This window comes from Megalobrama amblycephala, linkage group LG3 (genome assembly GCF_018812025.1).
Source record: "Megalobrama amblycephala isolate DHTTF-2021 linkage group LG3, ASM1881202v1, whole genome shotgun sequence".
NCBI lineage: Eukaryota > Metazoa > Chordata > Actinopteri > Cypriniformes > Xenocyprididae > Megalobrama > Megalobrama amblycephala.
This window is the reverse complement of record NC_063046.1, coordinates 47301473-47320710: the sequence shown is the minus strand read 5'-3', so window position 1 is coordinate 47320710 and position 19238 is coordinate 47301473. Positions and strand designations below refer to the sequence as shown.

At 36.6% G+C, this 19238-nt stretch overlaps 4 protein-coding genes across 11 annotated transcripts; 2 read left to right on the top strand and 2 right to left on the bottom strand.

Moving 5' to 3' along the window:
* Nucleotides 1-1839: 1839 nt before the first annotated feature.
* Nucleotides 1840-7033, bottom strand: si:ch211-212k18.15 (probable E3 ubiquitin-protein ligase ARI5). Of its 3 annotated transcripts, none has more exons than XM_048185756.1 (4): nucleotides 6983-7033; nucleotides 3405-3505; nucleotides 3149-3322; nucleotides 1840-2704 (listed from the first exon to the last, which is right to left on the bottom strand). In XM_048185756.1, the coding sequence occupies exons 2-4, from the start codon at nucleotides 3468-3470 to the stop codon at nucleotides 2252-2254; spliced, it is 693 nt and encodes a 230-aa protein (XP_048041713.1). In that variant the 5' UTR covers nucleotides 3471-3505; nucleotides 6983-7033; the 3' UTR covers nucleotides 1840-2251. The 3 variants fall into 3 exon arrangements, with proteins under 3 accessions (XP_048041713.1, XP_048041714.1, XP_048041712.1); XM_048185757.1 differs by lacking the exon at nucleotides 6983-7033 and adding an exon at nucleotides 5448-5500; XM_048185755.1 differs by lacking the exon at nucleotides 6983-7033 and adding an exon at nucleotides 4905-5344.
* zgc:194655 (uncharacterized protein LOC794380 homolog) lies at nucleotides 5892-6954 on the top strand. The gene is made up of 2 exons (XM_048185759.1): nucleotides 5892-6178; nucleotides 6483-6954. The coding sequence occupies exons 1-2, from the start codon at nucleotides 6034-6036 to the stop codon at nucleotides 6620-6622; spliced, it is 285 nt and encodes a 94-aa protein (XP_048041716.1). The 5' UTR covers nucleotides 5892-6033; the 3' UTR covers nucleotides 6623-6954.
* A 6-nt stretch (nucleotides 7034-7039) lies between the features above and the next one.
* Nucleotides 7040-10000, top strand: si:ch211-212k18.13 (ubiquitin carboxyl-terminal hydrolase 47). 3 transcript variants are annotated; one of them, XM_048185748.1, is made up of 11 exons: nucleotides 7040-7179; nucleotides 7458-7573; nucleotides 7678-7802; nucleotides 7936-8006; nucleotides 8145-8267; nucleotides 8374-8469; nucleotides 8604-8732; nucleotides 8823-8957; nucleotides 9043-9065; nucleotides 9153-9187; nucleotides 9276-10000. In XM_048185748.1, the coding sequence occupies exons 1-11, from the start codon at nucleotides 7135-7137 to the stop codon at nucleotides 9950-9952; spliced, it is 1575 nt and encodes a 524-aa protein (XP_048041705.1). In that variant the 5' UTR covers nucleotides 7040-7134; the 3' UTR covers nucleotides 9953-10000. The 3 variants fall into 3 exon arrangements, with proteins under 3 accessions (XP_048041705.1, XP_048041706.1, XP_048041707.1); XM_048185750.1 differs by having other exon boundaries at nucleotides 7067-7179; nucleotides 7393-7573; XM_048185749.1 differs by lacking the exon at nucleotides 8145-8267.
* A 364-nt stretch (nucleotides 10001-10364) lies between these two features.
* On the bottom strand, nucleotides 10365-17748 carry LOC125265496 (zinc-binding protein A33-like). 4 transcript variants are annotated; one of them, XM_048185754.1, is made up of 8 exons: nucleotides 17536-17748; nucleotides 15416-15965; nucleotides 15228-15323; nucleotides 14869-15084; nucleotides 14649-14787; nucleotides 14511-14546; nucleotides 11035-11099; nucleotides 10759-10961 (listed from the first exon to the last, which is right to left on the bottom strand). In XM_048185754.1, exons 2-8 carry the CDS (start codon nucleotides 15953-15955, stop codon nucleotides 10890-10892), a joined length of 1164 nt encoding a protein of 387 aa, XP_048041711.1. In that variant the 5' UTR covers nucleotides 15956-15965; nucleotides 17536-17748; the 3' UTR covers nucleotides 10759-10889. The 4 variants fall into 4 exon arrangements, with proteins under 4 accessions (XP_048041710.1, XP_048041708.1, XP_048041709.1 ...); XM_048185753.1 differs by having other exon boundaries at nucleotides 10365-11099; nucleotides 17564-17709; XM_048185751.1 differs by having other exon boundaries at nucleotides 10365-11099; nucleotides 17536-17708.
* Between the last annotated feature and the right edge of the window lie 1490 nt (nucleotides 17749-19238).

Below are 19238 nucleotides of genomic sequence, written 5' to 3'. Positions count from 1 at the left end.
TGTCTCTATATGTGCATCATTTAAAGTTTGAAATGTCTAATATTGTGATGTCTGCACTAAGATTTTTGGAATGGTCACAGGAATGCCTGATGATGTCTTAAATGTCTTAAGACCTGTTTCAGCAATATTAAAAATGAGACGGGTGCCCAGTGTTGGGGAAAGTTACTTTTAAAAGTAATGCATTACAATATTGCGTTACTTCCTAAAAAAGTAACTAATTGCGTTACTTCGTTACTTTTTATGAAAAGTAATGCGTTACATTACTTTTGCGTTACTTTTTCTCACCGGGGCTGGGCTTGCTTGTTTGTTTTTTAATAACAACAAAAAAGTTATATTTTTGGCAAAAAGGCCCTTTTACACCAAAAGTGAAATCAATAAGCCTCAGGCTGAAGGAAATGCATATTTACACCTGTACAGTAGAGGGCGCAGCTCAAACAAACCTTTCAGCTGTGCTGCCATTCTGGATTAAAGAAAAATATAATAGAGAAGAAAGAAGTTCTAGTTCTTATTTCTAAATCTAATCTAAAGTATTTTTTGATTATTAGTATGGCTGAATTAGGTATATTGAAGGTCAGCAGCAAAGACATTGGTTAATAATTGAGATTAAATACAAAGTATATTTGTGTAATTTAATATAGTTTATTATTACAGGTTTGCTGAGATTGCATTTCACTGTTTTTATTCATTTTGAGGAATACTGAATGTTTTCGTGCAAGTGAAATGAGTAAATGCATGTTCACATTTAGTCTAAAACTATAATAATCATCATGCTTACACAGCGCACACAACACACTCTGCACTTTATTTCTCTCAATATGGGGACAGGAGATCTGTCAGTCAATAAATGTGAAAAGTAACTTGCGTTACTTATTTGAAAAAGTAACTCAGATATTTTGTTGTAAATTGAAAAAGTAATGCATTACTTTACTAGTTACTTGAAAAAGTAATCTGATTACGTAACTCAAGTTACTTGTAATGCGTTACCCCCAACACTGCGGGTGCCGAGGTTAAGGTCCCACCCCATCAGTGTGAGATGTACCATAATCTGCAACATTACCATGCAACCTAGAATGTACTGTTTTTATCTTCTTTTTCTTTTTTGCTCACTTAATTGTATTATTTAGTTGCATTGCATCAAGTTTTGTTGGCACATGTGGATCTGTGCGGAAAAGCCGGTTCATATTTTCATAAATGCTGTGAGCTTTAAGGGAAACTCCATTTAACATATGCCATATAATTAAATTGCTTACCTGTCTAACATTTGAGCCATTGGTTTAAGAAAATTCCAGAGAAGAATAAAGGAATGTTTTCCTCTGTAGTCTCATGGTGCATTTCACAGAGAACCTTTGTCAGGAAAGATCTTTGATTTCAGTATAACAGAAACCAAAACAAGTACACTGTAGTTTCATTGCTGAAAGGATTTGGCAGTTAATGGAAATTCCATTTCAAATGTGACAGTTGTAAATGTCTATTATACAGTTAAGAAATGTCTTAAAGGGTTCGTTCAACCAAAAATGCCTAAATTTGAACTGTTCATCATATGAACATCATATGGTAAGCGATCAAGTCTCTTCAGAAAATTTTTACTAAACCACTCAATTCATAGTTTTACGATCTCTTTATGAACCTTTTGAAGCATCAACGTGGTAGTTGCGTAGCTGTCTATTGAGGGAGGGACCGAAGCTCTCGGATTTCATCAAAAAGATCTTCATTTTTCCAAAGATGAACAAAAGTCTTAAGGGTTTGGAACAAGATGAAGGCGAGTAATTGATGACACGATTTTCATTTTTGGGTGAACTAACCCTTTAGCTCATATACACTGAAAAGTTTTTGTGTAGCAACAATTTTATTATTAAATTTCACAAACAATTACAGAGAAATGACAAGTAACATTAAAATTACAATACTGAAACAGTATTTTCTTGTCAAATGTACTCCAATGATTGTTTTATTTATTTTTGGTATTGATTAAATATCCCATGGTACAATATTCCTCAGCTAACTGACTTATTTTCATATAGTAGTGCAGTTATGCAAAAACAAATTTAGGTTGCCACGTGACACTTCTACACTATGAACACAATACATTTTATTCCATTCCATACCATTTTATTTAGAGAATACAAACAATTGACAGAAAACCTTCACCTTATGTAGCTGATATTTATATAGAATCACAGCTTATTTATTAAAGCATAAAGAATGCAGAAACGTTTCAATATACTTGTCATTCTGTTTGGCTTCGATGTTTTTAATTTCTATTCCAGGTTGGAATGGAAGTCTGCCGTGGCGCGACTCCAGCTGAACAGCCAATGAAGTAACTGCTTGTTTGTAAACATTCTTGAGTGACTTTCAGGCACACAAAGCAGAATTCAACCCTGCAGCGATTACATATGATATTCTTGCACCCTGTTGTGTCATGCTCCACAAGGTTGCCGCAAGTGGGGCAAGCTCGCATGGAGGGACAACTCACATTTTTAACTTCAGGTAGCGTTATATAACGACATTTTGTCAGCTTTTCGATGTCAGGATTGGTGCATCCAGAGTTTTCACAGCGGTCAGATCGAGGGCCTGGACCTTTCCACTCTTTCATACACTGCCAACAGAACTGAAATGTATGACCCTTTTCAGCCGTGCAGATTGTGCAAATGGCACAGAGGTTGGTAATGTCGGCTCTCTCAACAAATGTTTGACAGCCAGGACACTAAAAGGAATTAAAAAGAAGCATATGCTATTTATTAAGGGGATAGTTCACCCAAAATGAAAATTCTGTCATCATTTACTCACCCTCAGGTTGTTCCAAACCTGTATAAATTTCTTTGTTTTGGAAAGAAAGATATTTTGAAGAAAGTTTGTAACCCGGCCACTTTGGGCCACAATTGACTTCCATAGTATTTTTTTCCCCTACTAGCTGTTCAGTTTCCCACATTCTTCAAAATATCTTCCTTTGTGTTCAACAGAACAAAGAAATTTATACAGGTTTTAAACAACCTGAAGATGAATAAATGACAGAATTTCTATTTTTGGGTGAACTGTCCCTTTAAGTAAATTTTAATAAAAAAATAATTGCATCCTTACATAGATAAATATACAAGTTGTTATTATTATTTTTGAATACACGTATCAGTAATTTATGCCAGTAACTCACTGTTATGTGTTCACAGTACTCAGCTGCAGCCAGGACAGCCATTGTCTCTTCAAAATGGCTCTGTTCCTCTTGTGTTAGTACAGCCAACCGCCGCACCTCCACATAGGGCCATTCTGCATTGCATCTTTGGAGTGTGCCATCTTTAAGTGCAGGGCACATAAACTTGTGCTGACCCTGAGAATGAAAGGCAGAAATAGTTATAGATTACTGTAATGATGTGCCTGTTAACAAGTACAGATTCTTTATTCTTGAGTACCTGGTCGAGTAGACTACGACACCACCCAGTCAGTGACTGTGGAGTGACAGCATGACCACAAGACATCTCAGCTCGACGAGTCTCGGGGTCATCATCCCCGGCTGAAAGTGCATTGGTTAATTGGGGGTGAGATGGTTTGTGTAAAGGTTTTTGAATATTTTTAATACTTAAATATATCCTTATTTAAACTGAATTTTCTACTAACAGGGTTCCCACACCTTGGTTAACTTCAAACTTAGTTGGTTAACTGGGGAAACAATCCAGCCGTCTCCATTGACTTTGTATTGCGTGAAGCTGCCTCTTTGTCATTTCTGACTTATAACAAAAAACAGAACAATGTCTAAAAGCTGCTATGTGATAGGGTGTACAGCAAACAAGCTAAAAAAAAAACCCAGAACCAAAAACCCAGAAGTTTTTATAAGCTGTCGACCCAAAAAATGAGCGTTTTTAAAAAGTGGATACAGGCGATTGAGATAGAGCACGACATGTCATATTACTAAGAGAACTATGTCCACTGGAGGGGAACGTAATCAGCGGCAGGAAATATAATATATAAAACTGGCATTTGGATATTTGACTTCACACGTAGGCTTAATGAGGCATAGTGAGTGTCAGGATCCCAAAATGTACCCATTCTTCCTGCTGATGCTTCACGTCTTATTGCCTGTATCCACTTTTGTCTCCTTAAAGGCTGGCTTTTACGGTTTGGTAGCTTATAAAAAACTTAGTTCTGGGTTTTTTAGCTTGTTTGCTGTACACCTTGTCACACAGCAGCTTTAAGGCATTGTTCTGTTTTTTTGTTATAAGTCAGAAATAACAAGGAGGCAGCCTCAATACAATGTCAGTGGAGATGTCTGGATTGTTTCCCCCCGGTGTGGGCGTGGCCTAAATGCGCTCTGTCTCTATAGTAACTGCTTAAGATCACAAGGAAGTTAAGTACCATTGACTTGTACTGCAGACTATAATAGCATGCAATCATCATGCACAGAAGTTTCTGTGCGAAAACCTTTGGCCATTGCTTTGTGCAGTGTGCTTGGCTTGAATCAACTGTAAATAATATCAGACTCATTTTAACGTAGGTCTATTTCTCGACTCATTGTTTTATTTTTGATTATTATTTTGATTTATGAACAAATTACATGTTTTTAAGATGACTGGACCTATGAGGTAATGTGACAAAGATTAGTAGGCGTTTAACGTGGAATACTGCTTGTTTTTCAAAAGATATAGACTGTGCAGAAGTAGAAGCATCGCTACCATTGCGGAAGGTGAAGCGGATGTTGTGCTATTTAATAGACTATACTAGATCACTAGAATCTAGCTAAGGTGCAGTAAATTTCGTTTCGCTGGGCGATATAGCTGTCATCTTTTACTGACGCTGTGTAAATGTAGAATCACAAAAAAAAAAAAAGTTTTCAGTAATGCAATGTAGAAATGCACTTGTTTTCTTCTTCTCTCACAAAAACCCGAATATATAAAAACAATAGTAAAAATATATACTTATGTCATCCTGTCGCGTTACAAACTTCAGTGTTGTGTCATTAGGATCGTAGCGTTTTTCTTCTTGCTGTTGTTCAGTCATTGCTCCGGCAGAGTCGGTTGAAAAATGAAACCTAGGCTAACTATTTACAATGTTTTCTCTTTCCAGGTTGTCACATGGTTTCTCGACTGAGGAGTTGAGATAAGATACCTGACGAGTTATAGCCACATGAGTAGGTCTATGTCCATGGGCGCGTGAAGTAGGGGTGCAGCACCCCTTTTTCACAGGACAGTAAATTTACTGCATTAATGCAACGCAATTTTTTGTTCGGTTTAAGTACATTTATTCATTTTTTTTTATCATTTAATAATTTGTTGGTAAAAAAAACATTTTAAATGAGCTATAAAAAATTGTTGATTAAAAAAAACGACTATGATCAAATAAAAACGCTTTATGGCTCAGGCAGAGTTTCTAATAACATGTTTTCGCAGCGTTGAGCACAGTAGCCAATCACAGACATCTGCTGATTTCTGGAACGCAATGAGATGTTACGATCCACTCACCGCTCAAAACGCCGGAGTTTCTGTTCAGCGCTGAATGCTTTGCATGCTGGCAAATCCTGATTGTAGACAAAGTGTAGACATTATTAATCTAAGATGCAGTGTTCTCAGAATTTATATATATATATATATATATATATATATATATAGGGCCAACACTATGTTGCTGTTAGGGCGGTTTCTTAATGGTTTCGTAATAAAATCACCCCCACGCGTACAACACCCCCAACCTAAAACATCTTCCCGCGCCCCATATCTGTCCTTTTTTTTTTCCCAAAAAGGCAGCTAATTGTTAATAGTACTATCAGTATTTAATAGCTACAGCATTGCCATGGATATCTGGGGTACTACGGTTTGCTTAGCCTAAGCATCTGTGAATAATAAAATAGGCTAATTCTTTTATTATATTTCGTTTATTCGTATTATTGCCTATTATTTCAAGACAGTAGGCGTAATATATAAGCCTATGTATATTTTATCAGATATAGGGCGTCAACACCTCGAAGTCGCAAGCATAAGAACAGAAAGTGAAACGTCCACATTTTATTACGGTGTTTTGCAGTAACTTGCTTTTAGGTGTTCTCCTAAAATGGGAAAGATTTACCAGATCATGGTGGTTGGAATAAAGGGAGAGAAAAAAACTGTTGATGTTGCCACATCAGAGGAAGAATTCAACAAAATTACTATTTTGGAATTCAAAAAGAAGGTTGCACAAAAATTGCCGGGTCAAGCAGGTAAGCTCAAATGCTATAATAGCACAGGCAGTCAACCATGGGTCAATAGTCAAATTCAAGGAACATTTCTTAAAAAGTTAGTGAAAGCCGTTTCCTGGTGACTAACCGGTAGTGATTTCCACATCGCCAGAAACATAGCCTAGACGTATATACTAATACAGGCTATAATTTTAGCCTACTTATTCAGAACTGTGACATGACATGTTTAGACCTAGCCTACAACTCATAATGAAATGGATTAAATAAATCATATTTAAGTTATAACATTATGTAAATGTTTTAACCTTCCTTTATCTTACCACAGGGGATGATCCATCGTCCCTGAGACTGCTGTACACAGATAAACAACTAGAGGACAATGATACGTTTTTAGACCACCAAATTAAAGATCGCTCCACTCTCTTCATGGTCTTACGTCTACCTGGAGGTTTCCAAACATGCTGAGAAGGCCATCTCAAGGGTCTCGGCGTTGGGACAGCTTTCATGCAGACTCAGAGACATTTGTTGTTTACTATGGGTGTAATGAGTGTGTAATCTGTACAGACTATTGTAAATGGGATTTGTCCGTCACACACATCGGGGATAATCGGAGAACATTCTTTAATCCTACCCAGTCTTGGGTATTTTATCAATGAAGAAAAGTCTTTAAGAATTACACCTATGACTTGCGATTTGTCTTGACATGTCTTTATTCTTGAAATGCACAAATTAATAGGCTAGACCAGGCCTAACTTCTTAATATAAATGATATAATAAAATTTGAATGCTATAACAAATTATGAGTATTGAATATTTTTTTCTTACTTTAAGTCCACTTGATAGTTTCCGTCATCATAATATTTCTACAAAATCGAAAGTAAAACTAGGCTATAACTTGACAGTTGCCTAGTGGAGTTGGACGTGGATGTTATTATCTTAGTTTGAAGTTGACTCGGCAGTAGCTACACTGTGTCCTTATGAATTTCCTCCGTGTTCCAGAAGAAAATATGAGTTTCATTAAGGTAAATTCTGATGTCAATTAGGCCTATTCGATTGTTCCATATTCTTTTACAGTTTAATTCATATTTAGATACTCTTCACTTTCACTTTTAGTTCTTAAGATAAACAGTCTACTCGTTATAGACCTAAATTATATTCAGGATAGCCTACATTACTGCAGAAAGTTGATTTAATAGCCTATGTGAAACAAAATGTTTACGTTCCGTTTTCTCAAGGCTTATTTGAGGGCACTCTGTGGAACAGACTACATTTATCTAGCGAACCTAATGAATTCTTTCAGGGATTCAGGAACGAAGTCCAATACAATGGCCTGAAAAATCAAGGCGCCACCTGCTACTTAAATGCAGTATTGCAGTGTCTATTCATGACTCCAGAATTCAGAGAGGCAGTGGAGAGGTAAAATGATGAAACGAATGAAAGACGTTATTTACTAATCACTAATGATACAATAATTTAATCTTCTACTTTATTACTTTTTCTTTACTTTTTCCCCCATTTAGTTATAAAGCCCCTGGAGACTGTGGTGAGGAAAATCTCTTGCTACAACTTCAAAAGCTGTTCACACAGCTGTCAGAAAAGACAGCCACAACTGGAGAAATAACCAAGAGTCTTGGCATTAGAAGTGGTAGGTTAATTTAATTTACAGGTCAAAATATTTAGATGGCAATTAGCCAAGTTTAAAAAAAAAAAATCCATATGTACATATGATGTAATGTTTAGAACATTGTTTTCACAATTCTGTTTTTTAAACCTTCAAGTTTTTGAGCAACAAGATGCAGTGGAGTACTACAGGAAGATTTTAAAAGCAGTGGGCACACATGCCTCTAAGGTATGAAATATATAAAAGTCTGTTTCAATGTGAGTGAGAAACAACTGATTGTTAATAAGACTCTGTTATCATTGATCAATAACTGTGATGCAACAACATTAAGAATCAGCCTATGACTGCACAGTGCATTTCTTCCAGGTCTTTGAAGGGAAAATGAACAATATAACAAAATGTGTCTCATGTGGCAATGAAATCACAGAAACCAACACCTTCATCTCAATACTGCTGTCTATCGATAACGTTAATGATAAGTATGATATGGTATGAAGACTACCATATGCAAAGTTAATGTTAGCCAAGTTTTTTTCCCCCATGGAGACAGTAGCTTCCCCCTAAAACGGCATGGTTTATTTATCTGACCCTATAGGAAAAAAGCCTGAAGACCTTCTTTGAACATTCAAAACTAGAAGAGGATGACTGGATGTATTGTGAAGGATGTGAGCGCAAAACAGAAACAGAAACTGTGAGTAAATGAAAATGTGGGATTTTCAACATCCATCACTCATACAGATGATCAACCTGATTACTGAACCAATTATAGTGAAGTATTTATGAGTTTCCAACATAGGCTTTCTCATTCATGTTTCTCATTCACAGTGGAGTGAAATACATGAATATCCCACTGTTCTCGCTCTGCATCTGAAGAGGTTTGACTTTGATTACATACAGATGAGATACGAGAAGAATGAATGTCGTCTGGATGTACCTCTAAGTCTTCCCGAAGAGGTTTCATCAATTCATCATACCAAAAGCAAAATGCTATTAAAATCAGTAAAATAGTCTAAACGTTTTTAAAAAATGTATCTTTCTCTGCAGAATAATAGGCCTAGATATGATCTTTATGCCGTTATCAATCATAAGGGTGGATACAGTGGTGGACACTACGATACAGTCATCAGATCTTATGAAAATGGGATATGGTACCGTTTTGATGACTACACTGTAACACAGGTACATTTGTTTGTTTGATTAGCTTTGTATCATTAGAAATGACTCAAAACTGTACATATTCTTTAATGTTGTCAATATCTTACAGACTTCAGAATCATCACTGGAAAAGTGAGTGTTGTTCTCTCTCTCTTGTGAAGAATATGAAAAAAGTATTTCATAGTAAAAACGTTTTTTTTTTTGTTTTTTTTTTGACAGCTCAAGCCTACCATACATGCTGATGTACAGAAAATGTAAGTTGAGGTGAAATACACTAACTCCTGCTTTTAATGAAAAAAAAATTCTTATTTTTTTTTTTTTATTTGTTGTTCAAAATGGCAGCGTTGAGCTCTGGCAGCATCAAAACAGCTGCGTTGAACCCTGGCAGCATTCCCCATCCTATGAGGATTCTTCTAATAGGGCCTTCCAGAGCTGGGAAAAGTACAGTAGGCAACATCATCCTTGGTGGGAGTTACTTTCTTTGCAAAAGTGGATCGGAGACTGTGACGAAAGCATCCATGGTGAAGACAGTGGGAAAGGTCACTGTAGTGGACACTCCAAATCTCTTTTCCCTCAGCAAATCGAGTTGGGACAAGGAAATGCAGAAGTTATCTGACCCTGGGCCCAGTGTGATTCTCTGGGTAACACCGATATCTAAATTCAGTGAGCAACAGCAAGGTCTTTTCCATACCTTCAAAAAACGACTAGATTCAAGAACCACAAAACGAATGATGATTATCTTCACAAATGGCAGACAGCTTAAAGAATTTGTGCAACCCATTGACAGATTTATATCAGATCACAGAAAGCTCTGTAAAGTGGTTCATTGTTGTCAGAACAGGTATCATGTCATTGACATCACTGATGGTCACAATTACACTTCAGAATTGCTTCAAAAACTCAGCGAGATGGTGACATCGAAGGAAGCTACTGCAATTACTCCAATGCAATTAAAGTGTTTAAGAAGAAGTCTTAAGAAGAAGACGACAAAAAACATCAAAGCAACAAAAAATGTGTGAACAAAATTGGTGAATAATGAGAAAATTTATGCTTGAAATGCGGCGAATCATTAAATGTTTTGAATGTTGTTTTTAGCTGCTATTTTTGGTGTTTTTGTCACTTAAATATTGATAAATTTTAAATATTCTGTGTTTTTTCTCGTACATTGAATTGATATAAAATGAATATAACACAGCTCATAACAATAAATCACTTGTTGAAAATTGAAAGTTACATTTGAAAATAGCAAATGAAGCAAAATAAACATGATGTTTTGACCACATATTTATTTCCATTCATCCTTTGTGAGTCACTTTGGATAAAAGTGTCTGCTAAATGAAAATTGTATCACATATGTAATGAATTTGTAATATACTGTTTTACAAGTTACCTTTAGATATAATGGAATTCAAATTGAAATGGACATTAAAAATAAATATTGAAAAAAGAAGCATGACTTGATTCTTTTGATTCATGATCATTCATGATTGCATTTAGAGTAGAAATAAAGAATGGTCATATTTGCATTGAACATCATTTAGACTGAAGGAGTTACATACAGAGGCTTATATACAAAGATTTATAACAATTCATTTTATTATTGCCTTTGAAAGTTGATTTATTCAGTTGAGTTAACAGGTGTAATGATCAGAGGATGCGAGTTCTGCCCTTCCTCGTATTCTCCAGGACTGAAATATGGATAGAGCTTTTCAGGAAAAGACTGTCCAGTGAAAGAATAAATATGATACCTGGCTTCAACATCATAAAAAGAGATCAGACCCTCGTCAAAATCCACAAAAACTCCCACTTTCACTGGCTTCTCTTTCAAGGTGAGAGGGACAGGGAGTCGATCGTTCGCTGCATACTCATCCCTGTTCCTCAGCCATACAGTCCAATATCCATTTTCAGGGTTGAGCCCAATTTCCCCTTTTCTGTCAATGGATTCTTTTGCCACACCTAAATCCCACTCTGTCTTCCCGCTGACTTGAACCTCATAGTAAAACTTCTGTGAGGAGAAGCCTTCCTTTCCTAAGACACACGAGCAATGGTCAAACCTTTTTGGGGTGTCAGGAATCTGCTGTGATTTGCCTGTATTTCTGACCTCTTTTCCATTGTCAGACAACATGAGTTCAGGATAAGCTGTGTCAGGGTCAAGTGTCACATCCACTGATAAAAGATATAAGGGTTAATGTAAGTTCATTCATGCAAAACTTTATATGGAGCTATATTACAACACATCAGTATAAAGGATTATTTTTCTTTTTTGATAGGGCCAGATTTATTAAACATGACAAATTAGCGTGAGACTGCAATCCCATAAAAGGGCTGATGGGAGAGGAAAGTTCTGCGGGTGATCACCTGACGACGTGCAAATTAAAGAACACAGACGCAGCAGCTCATTTCCATTATGACCAACACAATCTACCAAGAGCAGCGCAAATTAAAATAACGTGGCTTGTCAAACAATATTTTCGGATAACGTCTTCCTCTGGTATTCCAAAAAAAATTAACATGAGTGGAGAAAATGTTCTTCCTTCTATCATGCGCTCTCTATTCTCTGCAGTGTCTCCTCCTACACTCTTAGAAGAAAAGGGTTCTTTGTAGAACAAAGGGTTCATGTAGAACATTTTAGGGGTTCCCAGTATGGGATCATTTTATAGATTTAATTCATTAATTTAAGTCATGGCTTTAATTAATTTTCTTTTAATAAATGTTTAATTTTAATTGAATTGTATGAATTAATCAGCTCATAAACAAACTTTATCACTAGAAAAAAAATAACCTGTTAAACATAAATGCAATCATTTAAGGCTTTTTTTCTTTTTTGGCATAAAGGGTTCTTAAAAATTGAGTCAAGAACCCTAGGGTTCTATATAGGGTTGTCAGTTAGAAACCTGGGTGTGCTCTTTAATACCAATCTTTAATTTGAAAGCCATGTTTCTAGCATCTGTAAAACTGCTTTCTTTCATCTTAAAAATATATCTAAATTACAACATATGCTCTTAATGACAAATGCGGAACAGTTAGTTCATGCGTTCATGACCTCAAGGCTAGATTATTGTAATGCTTTGCTGGGTGGTTGACCTGCACAGTTAATAAACAAACTCCAGCTGGTCCAAAATGCAGCAGCTAGAGTTCTTACTAGAACCAGGAAGTATGACCATATTAGCCCAGTTCTGTCAACAATGCATTGGCTCCCTATTAAACATCGTATAAATATTAAAATCTTGATAATTACTTACAAAGCACTAGATGGTTTAGCTCCCCCGTACTTGAGCGAGCTCTTAACGCATTATAGTCCTTCACGTCTATTGCAATCTCAAAATTCTAGCCAGTTGATAACAACTAGAACACAGGTGTCAAACAGAAGGCCCACAAGGCCTCCTTTTCCTTTTTAGCACCTAAACTTTGGAACAGTGTTCCTAGCATTGTTCGGGAAGCAGACACACTGTCAGTTTAAATATAGACTAAAAACTAGTGGTGGGCATAGATTAATTTTTTTAATCTAGATTAATCTCACTGTAATCTTGGAATTAATCTAGATTAATCTAGATTAAAATGGCTCATTCGAATTCTGCCGAAGACATTCAGAATATGTGTGCTACCCAAATAATGACTAAAAGTAATCCGCCATTTTGTACGACAAAGCAGTCAGGAGTTAGAAGATTAACCTCAGTGGAGTTAAACTTGAAAAATTGTGTATATTGACATCTTTCCGCGTTTGAAACAACATTGATTCTCATGTTTATTTGATGCTATGGACTGCTATGGACATAGTAAGAGATGATCAGTTCACGAGCCTCTTGAGCTGAGGCGCTACAGCAATCTGTCACGACCATGGTCACGACACATTAAAGAGCAATAAAAATTAGTTTTTATTGTTTGCATTTCTTAAAAAACTACACAGTTTTAAAGATGGGAATTTGTTTAATATCATAAGTAACCTGCTCTGTCTTGTCTGTCGACGTGTTATCAGTGTCCTCTTTGCCCCGTGATGCATTTATCACTGTGTGTGTTGTGACAGCACCACGGCTTGTCGGACAAAGCAACAGTAACTAAGGGGGGCGGGTCTTTGCGAAGGGTCAATTCGGCTGGGTATACATCCGCGCTCAAATATCAAGGTGAAAGTCATCATAGCTTGTGTAGTATAGACCCAGATTAACAGCGATATTTTTTTTATCGCCCAATAAGAGTCTTACGTTAACGCAGCACATTAACGCCGATAATGGCCCACCACTACTAAAAACACATCTCTTTAACCTGGCATACACATACCACATTATCTACTTCTATAATTCTAAATACGTAAATGAACGACAAGAATGCATTAAAAGTATTCTGTTTTCAGTTAAAAAGGTGTCAAGCAGCCCCTAAGTTGATAATTAAAGGTGCGGTAAGTAGATTTTGAAAAACGCTGTTGGACATTGTTGATATTTGAAATCAACCCAAACAAACCCACCTCTCTCTCTTCATTGTTCCGCCTCCAAAACTCACAGTCCAATCCTAACCACCCTTCTCTAAGTCAATCTCGAACCCCAACCCAGCCGCTGCTGGCATGCGAGGCGAATGCCCTACCAATGACGCTAAACACCGCATTTTCTAGTGGTTGTCAATGCACAGTGGTTTGCCTGCTCAACTCTCACTATATGGCCACTGTTACACACGCAATGTGAGTGGATGTCTGTTTATCACAGCTGACGAGCAACAAAATGCTTCACGAAAAATAAAGTTCAGTTGATGAACGAACGAAAGTAAGCACAAAAAATTAATGTACAGTACACAAGAGTAAATACAAACAAGAGTTCGTTTTTAGTTGCCAACAGCACAGCAGCTCCAGACAATCAAAACCCAGTGTTACTTACATGAGAAGGACTCAAAGCAGCCTCCGCATCTGTTTTCAGGCCTTCCCACTTAGCTCTCTCCAATGCTGGAAAGCTTTTCTAATATAAACGCGGTCCTATTTTTCTTTCTTATTTTCAAGTCTCTCTCTTGCTCGTTCTTTCTCCTCGACTGTCATACGCCCCCCTCACGCTGATTGGTTAGACGTTTGTTGTTGGTGTCGGCCCGACTAACTTACAAACAGTGTTGTTGAAATTCTACTGAGTCCACCTTTAATGATTTTTACAACAGAAGTGATTCAATCAAAAACTTACTTTGGCTTGATAATAACTTCAAACAAACAAAACAATCTCTGTCCATTAATTTTCCTATTATCACTGTGAAGCTGCTTTGAAACAATCTGTATTGTAAAAAGCACTATATAAACGAAGATGTAGGTATATAGGACTACTATAGGACTACATTTTACCTTTTTTTCTGAGAGTGTAGAAGCAACTACATTATGTGATTTATTTAAATACTCTCCCGAAAGTTTTGTGTCTGAAGGAGAAACTCCTACAAATGCATTTGTAATAAGGTTAGCTGCAAAAATAACTGTGTCCATGCCTTTTCATCGCTTTAGTAAACCATGACAGTAGTTTTTTAATGACAAAAGAGGGTTCGTATTGGCGCAAGCAGTTAGTAAATCTGGTCCTCAAGACTTTATTTAAATGAAACTTTTAGTCAGATTTTCCATACCTGCATAACGTTGTATACTCCGCAGCTCTCTGCCAACTACAGTGGTAAGAATAGTGGGAAAGAACTAAGTATGTGTTTCTGTCTTATTAAAGAGTGCACAATGCTATAAATATGATTGATTACATGGTGAATATTTACCAGTTTCTCTCATTTTCTCATCCAAGACACTCTGAAGCCATGATATTGTCTTCCTCAGAATACCCCCATGTTCATGTGCACTGATGCAGATGTTTTTTGAGTGCTTAGTACATATGGGGCTGCACAGGAGGTTAATAATCTAGAATAGATGAAAAAAAAGCCCTTAAGTCAAGTGTACATGTGGCTTCATTTCTTACCATTGTTTGTGAGAAACACTGACTTGTGTGAAATCAACAGGATTTGAGAGCTGCTCCAGTTCAGTTTGTCTTCTCTTTAGCTCCTTGATCTCTTCATCTAGCCCTCTGATGAGCTCCTCGCCTCGTCTTTCTGTATCTTTATGCTTTTTCTCTGTGAGATCTAGTACCTCCGCATTGCTTCTCTCGAAGATGTCCTTGAAAAACTTGATGTTCTCTTCAATCTCCTTCTCTTTAGCTTGCTGTTGTGAATTTTAAGAAAAAAAAAATATCATCAATTGAAAAAGCAAAATACTGTTAAAGCACAAAATAAACTAAACCATCTTGCGGATACTTAAACCAAACAATATAGAAGGAAACCACAAGTGTTTAGAAATAAACTTACTTTGTTAAACCTTGTAGAATGTCTAATTTCTTTAATTTTCCGCATCTTGTCCTGAATTTTCTGCTGCACTGCTATCTTTTGATTCATCAGCAATTTCTAATGTAAAGCACACAATTAATGTTTATAATGTTGTAAAGTATTCTGTATATTTTCATAGCTGCTATTAATGACTACCAAGTTAGTATTACCAAACTCTCCTCCTCCAGGGGGGCTGTGTTATGATTCTTGTGGTCACTCTCGGTGCAGAATTGACAGATGGCTGTCTGATCATCTCTACAGTAAAGTTCCAGAGGTCTTTCATGATTCTTGCAAATGTATTCATCAAGATTCTTCACAGGGTTAATTAGTTTGTGTTTCTTGAGCTTTTCTGCAGTTTCATGGGGCTCCAAGTGAGTCTTGCAGAAAGAAGTTCCACAGTTTAAGCATGACTTGACAGCAATTTTCTTCTTTGGGCAACTATCACAGGACACTTCAGGATTCTCTTGGATCCTTTTTCTTTTGATGCCCTCTGCGATGTCTCTAATCGTTCTGTTTATGTTAAAATCTTGTTTTGAGTCCAATGCTATCCCACACAGTGGGCACCTTGAGCATAGACTGCTGTCTCTGTGGCGTCTGATGCAGGTCATACAGAAGTTGTGTCCACAGGAAGTAGTTACAGGGTCAGTGAACACGTCCAGACATATGGAACATGTAAAGCTTTTTTCAGAAAAACCGCTGATGGAAGCCATGACTTTACAGCTAAAATCGTACACAAACACAGATATACACAGTAAGTGATTGTAGCAGACAAATAGAAACTTTAAAAACAGACTCAACAAAAATTTGCTTGAACACTTCACAAGTTACAAATGTTTCGTGAGCTTAAGAACTTCAGATTCAAAATACTGTAGGAACAGAAAAATGCTACAGTAAAACCTGTTCATTGGAAAAATGTCCTTACCATATATTAAATAATAGAAAATAATTTAAATATATATCTCAAACAGGTTAGTATATTAACATTGTATGATTTAATTACATATATATAAATTGTAAAATGTATATATAATATAGTCTATCATCCTTTTTATGGTAAAACAACATTTGCCAGTTTTTTATTTTTGCATAAATTTAACAAAACAGTGTCACAGCGCATGGATACTTGCATGATCTCACGAGTAAATGTGTTAGACTGTAAACTAATCATTTGTAATTAATAGTGTTTAAGGTGGATTTGAAATCAACATCATAGTGATGTGGTGAGTATGAGTATAGGAGTATCAGTTTTGCCTTAGGACCAATAGCCAAACCCTATAGTCAAACCTGATTTTCAGGATTGTAGCATACTCAAATCAGGAACCAAAGCCTTATAACATATTGTGACACAGATACTTTCTATTCACCATAATGAAAATACAAAAAGGTCCACATTCAAGATGTCATGTGCAACTCGTTCGTAAAACCATTACTAAACTGTCTTCACAATTCAATGCAATACCTCCATGTAAAACTTTTTACATGACAAGTCAAATCAAATGAATTATCTCTACCTGTCTGCTTCACTTACCATTCAATGTTTGCTTTAGCTGCTTAATCGTCGAAACAAAGTCATCAAATGAAAACAGATATAGGAGGTTCAGCGGTTAAATCCACAGCATATGGACACTTCGACCTGAACGAATCTTTAGCGGCTGCAGACAATTAAATTGCAGCAATTTGCATGTATTTGCATTTGAGGCGTCTAACTTCAAGCGTCCAAAATACTGAAAGACGTCATGTTTTAGACCTGGAATGTTTAATATGTTTTAGACCTAATAAAGTTACTAATTTAACCCATTTTACTTGACAACCTACTAATAAAGTTACTAATTTAACCTATTTTACTTGTTGGGCTGCCACAGGTAAAGATAAAAAATGCATCTCACCAAACCACATATCGAGAGATTTCCTAAACTATTCCTGATTACTACAGTATAAGTGCATTAAATCCAAGAAGAAAAAAAACGCTTAATAGCTCGGCGACTATGTCCTGTTGTTTTAAACAAATAAGCTCGTTCAGACAGTTCATTTCAATCAACTGGTTAAAAATAATGAATCACTGGATATTTGAATTAAGTATTTAGCTAAATGAATCATTGAATTGTCCAAAAGAACGATTCTTTTGCAAATCAGACAGCACTGAGAAAATAATCTTAAACCCTGTTCGGACGGGATTACATGAGGAGGTGGGTAAAGTAATTATTACCAGAGCTTCTCAGTTATTTTAGTCCCGTCCGAATGTGCCATCTCAGTAATCATAACGGACAATGTCAGTAAAGATTATTTTTACCTTCTGTAAAAAGGTCCGGAAAAATTACCTCAGGTAATACTAATCCCGTTCGAATAGACCCACTGTATATGTACGGTAAAATTCTGTCATTTCCTGTTTAAAGGGAGTTTTCAGCGCATTTTTCAAGCATGTAAGCACTTGAAGAAACATTCAGTTGTGTTGTAGGCGGTGGTGGGACAAGTCTGTGGCAATCCTCAAGTACTTTCTACATAGCATTCAGAGCAAAAAGAAGATCGAAAGCACTTCCCTGCTGAAAAATCCAACTAAAACCAGCCTAAACTGGTTGACTGGTCTTAGCTGGTTTAAGCTGGAAGTAGCTGGTTTTAGCTGGTCTCCCAGCCTGGGTTAGCAGGTGTTCAGTTGGTTTAAGCTGGTCAAAAGTAAAACCCCTCTAAAACCAGCTATGACCAGGCTGGGAGACCAGCTAAAACCAGCCTGACCAGTTTAGGCTGGTTTTAGCTGGATTTTTCAGGAGGGTTGTCAGAGGCACAAAACTAATTTTATCTTTAACTAAGTGCCTATTCCAATCATAATCCAATCTGAATTTAATTAATAAATCGTTTGACCGGACCTAACTGTTGTATATAGTTTATATATTCATATTATATGTGTTTTCGCACATGGTATCAGGAAGCCTACCCACACGACAACTACTTCTGCTAGTTTTACTGAGATGTCTTGTCCCCTGCGAATTGGCCATTAATAGCCTATTACAGACGTCCTGAGGTAAAATTACTTTACTCCACCTCCCCATGTAAAACGAATCCCGTCCGAATAGGGCTTTAGATGGTCTTCTAAGAAATCTTTTACGGTAGGCTAGTGGAGACAAAATGGCAACACCCAATTCGGGTTTTTTTTTGGTCACAGTAATGTATTCTCTGTTCTAACTGATTTTATAATTTAGTATTAAAGGATTAGTTCACTTTCAAATTAAAATTTCCTGATGATTTACTCACCCACATGTCATCCAAGATGTCCATGTCCTTCTTTCCTCAGTCGAAAATAAAAGTAAGGTTTTTGATGAAAACATTCCAGGATTTTTCTCCTTATAGTGGACTTCAATGGAGCCCAAATGGTTGAAGGTCAAAATTACAGTTTCATTGCAGCTTCAAACGTTCTACACGATCCCAGATGAGAAATAAGGGTCTTATCTAGAGAAACCATCGCTCATTTTCTAAAAAAAAAAAAAAATTATATAGGCTACGTTTTAACCATAAATGCTCATCTTGAACTAGCTCTCTTCTTATTATTATTCTCTATTTGAATTCCGGCAGTGTAGACACTGCTAAGTGTATTACTGCCCTCCACAGGTCAAAATTTGAACAAATTGTTATATACTTGCACTAGCATATTGTATATGACAAATTAGTTCAAACTTTGACCTGTGGAGGGCAGTAATACACTTAGCAGTGTCTACATTGCCGGAATAGACCCTTTTCACATGATGTCATACGGCTTCTGTTTGGATTTGAAGCAGTGGATCCTCACTTCCGTGAGCATAATAGAATACTAACGCGGCTCGAATGAAGTGCACCCAAAAGTTGTGGTTAAAGAATGATTGTAGTCGCCTAATTTCATATAAATTCAAGGCGAGGTGTTTGGCAGATCTCAAACGAACTTACCGATTGGCGAGATTTGCTGTTTGAAGTCGGAGGAGTTGAATACGGAGCACTGAAACCATACACTTTCTGCTGCCTATAGTA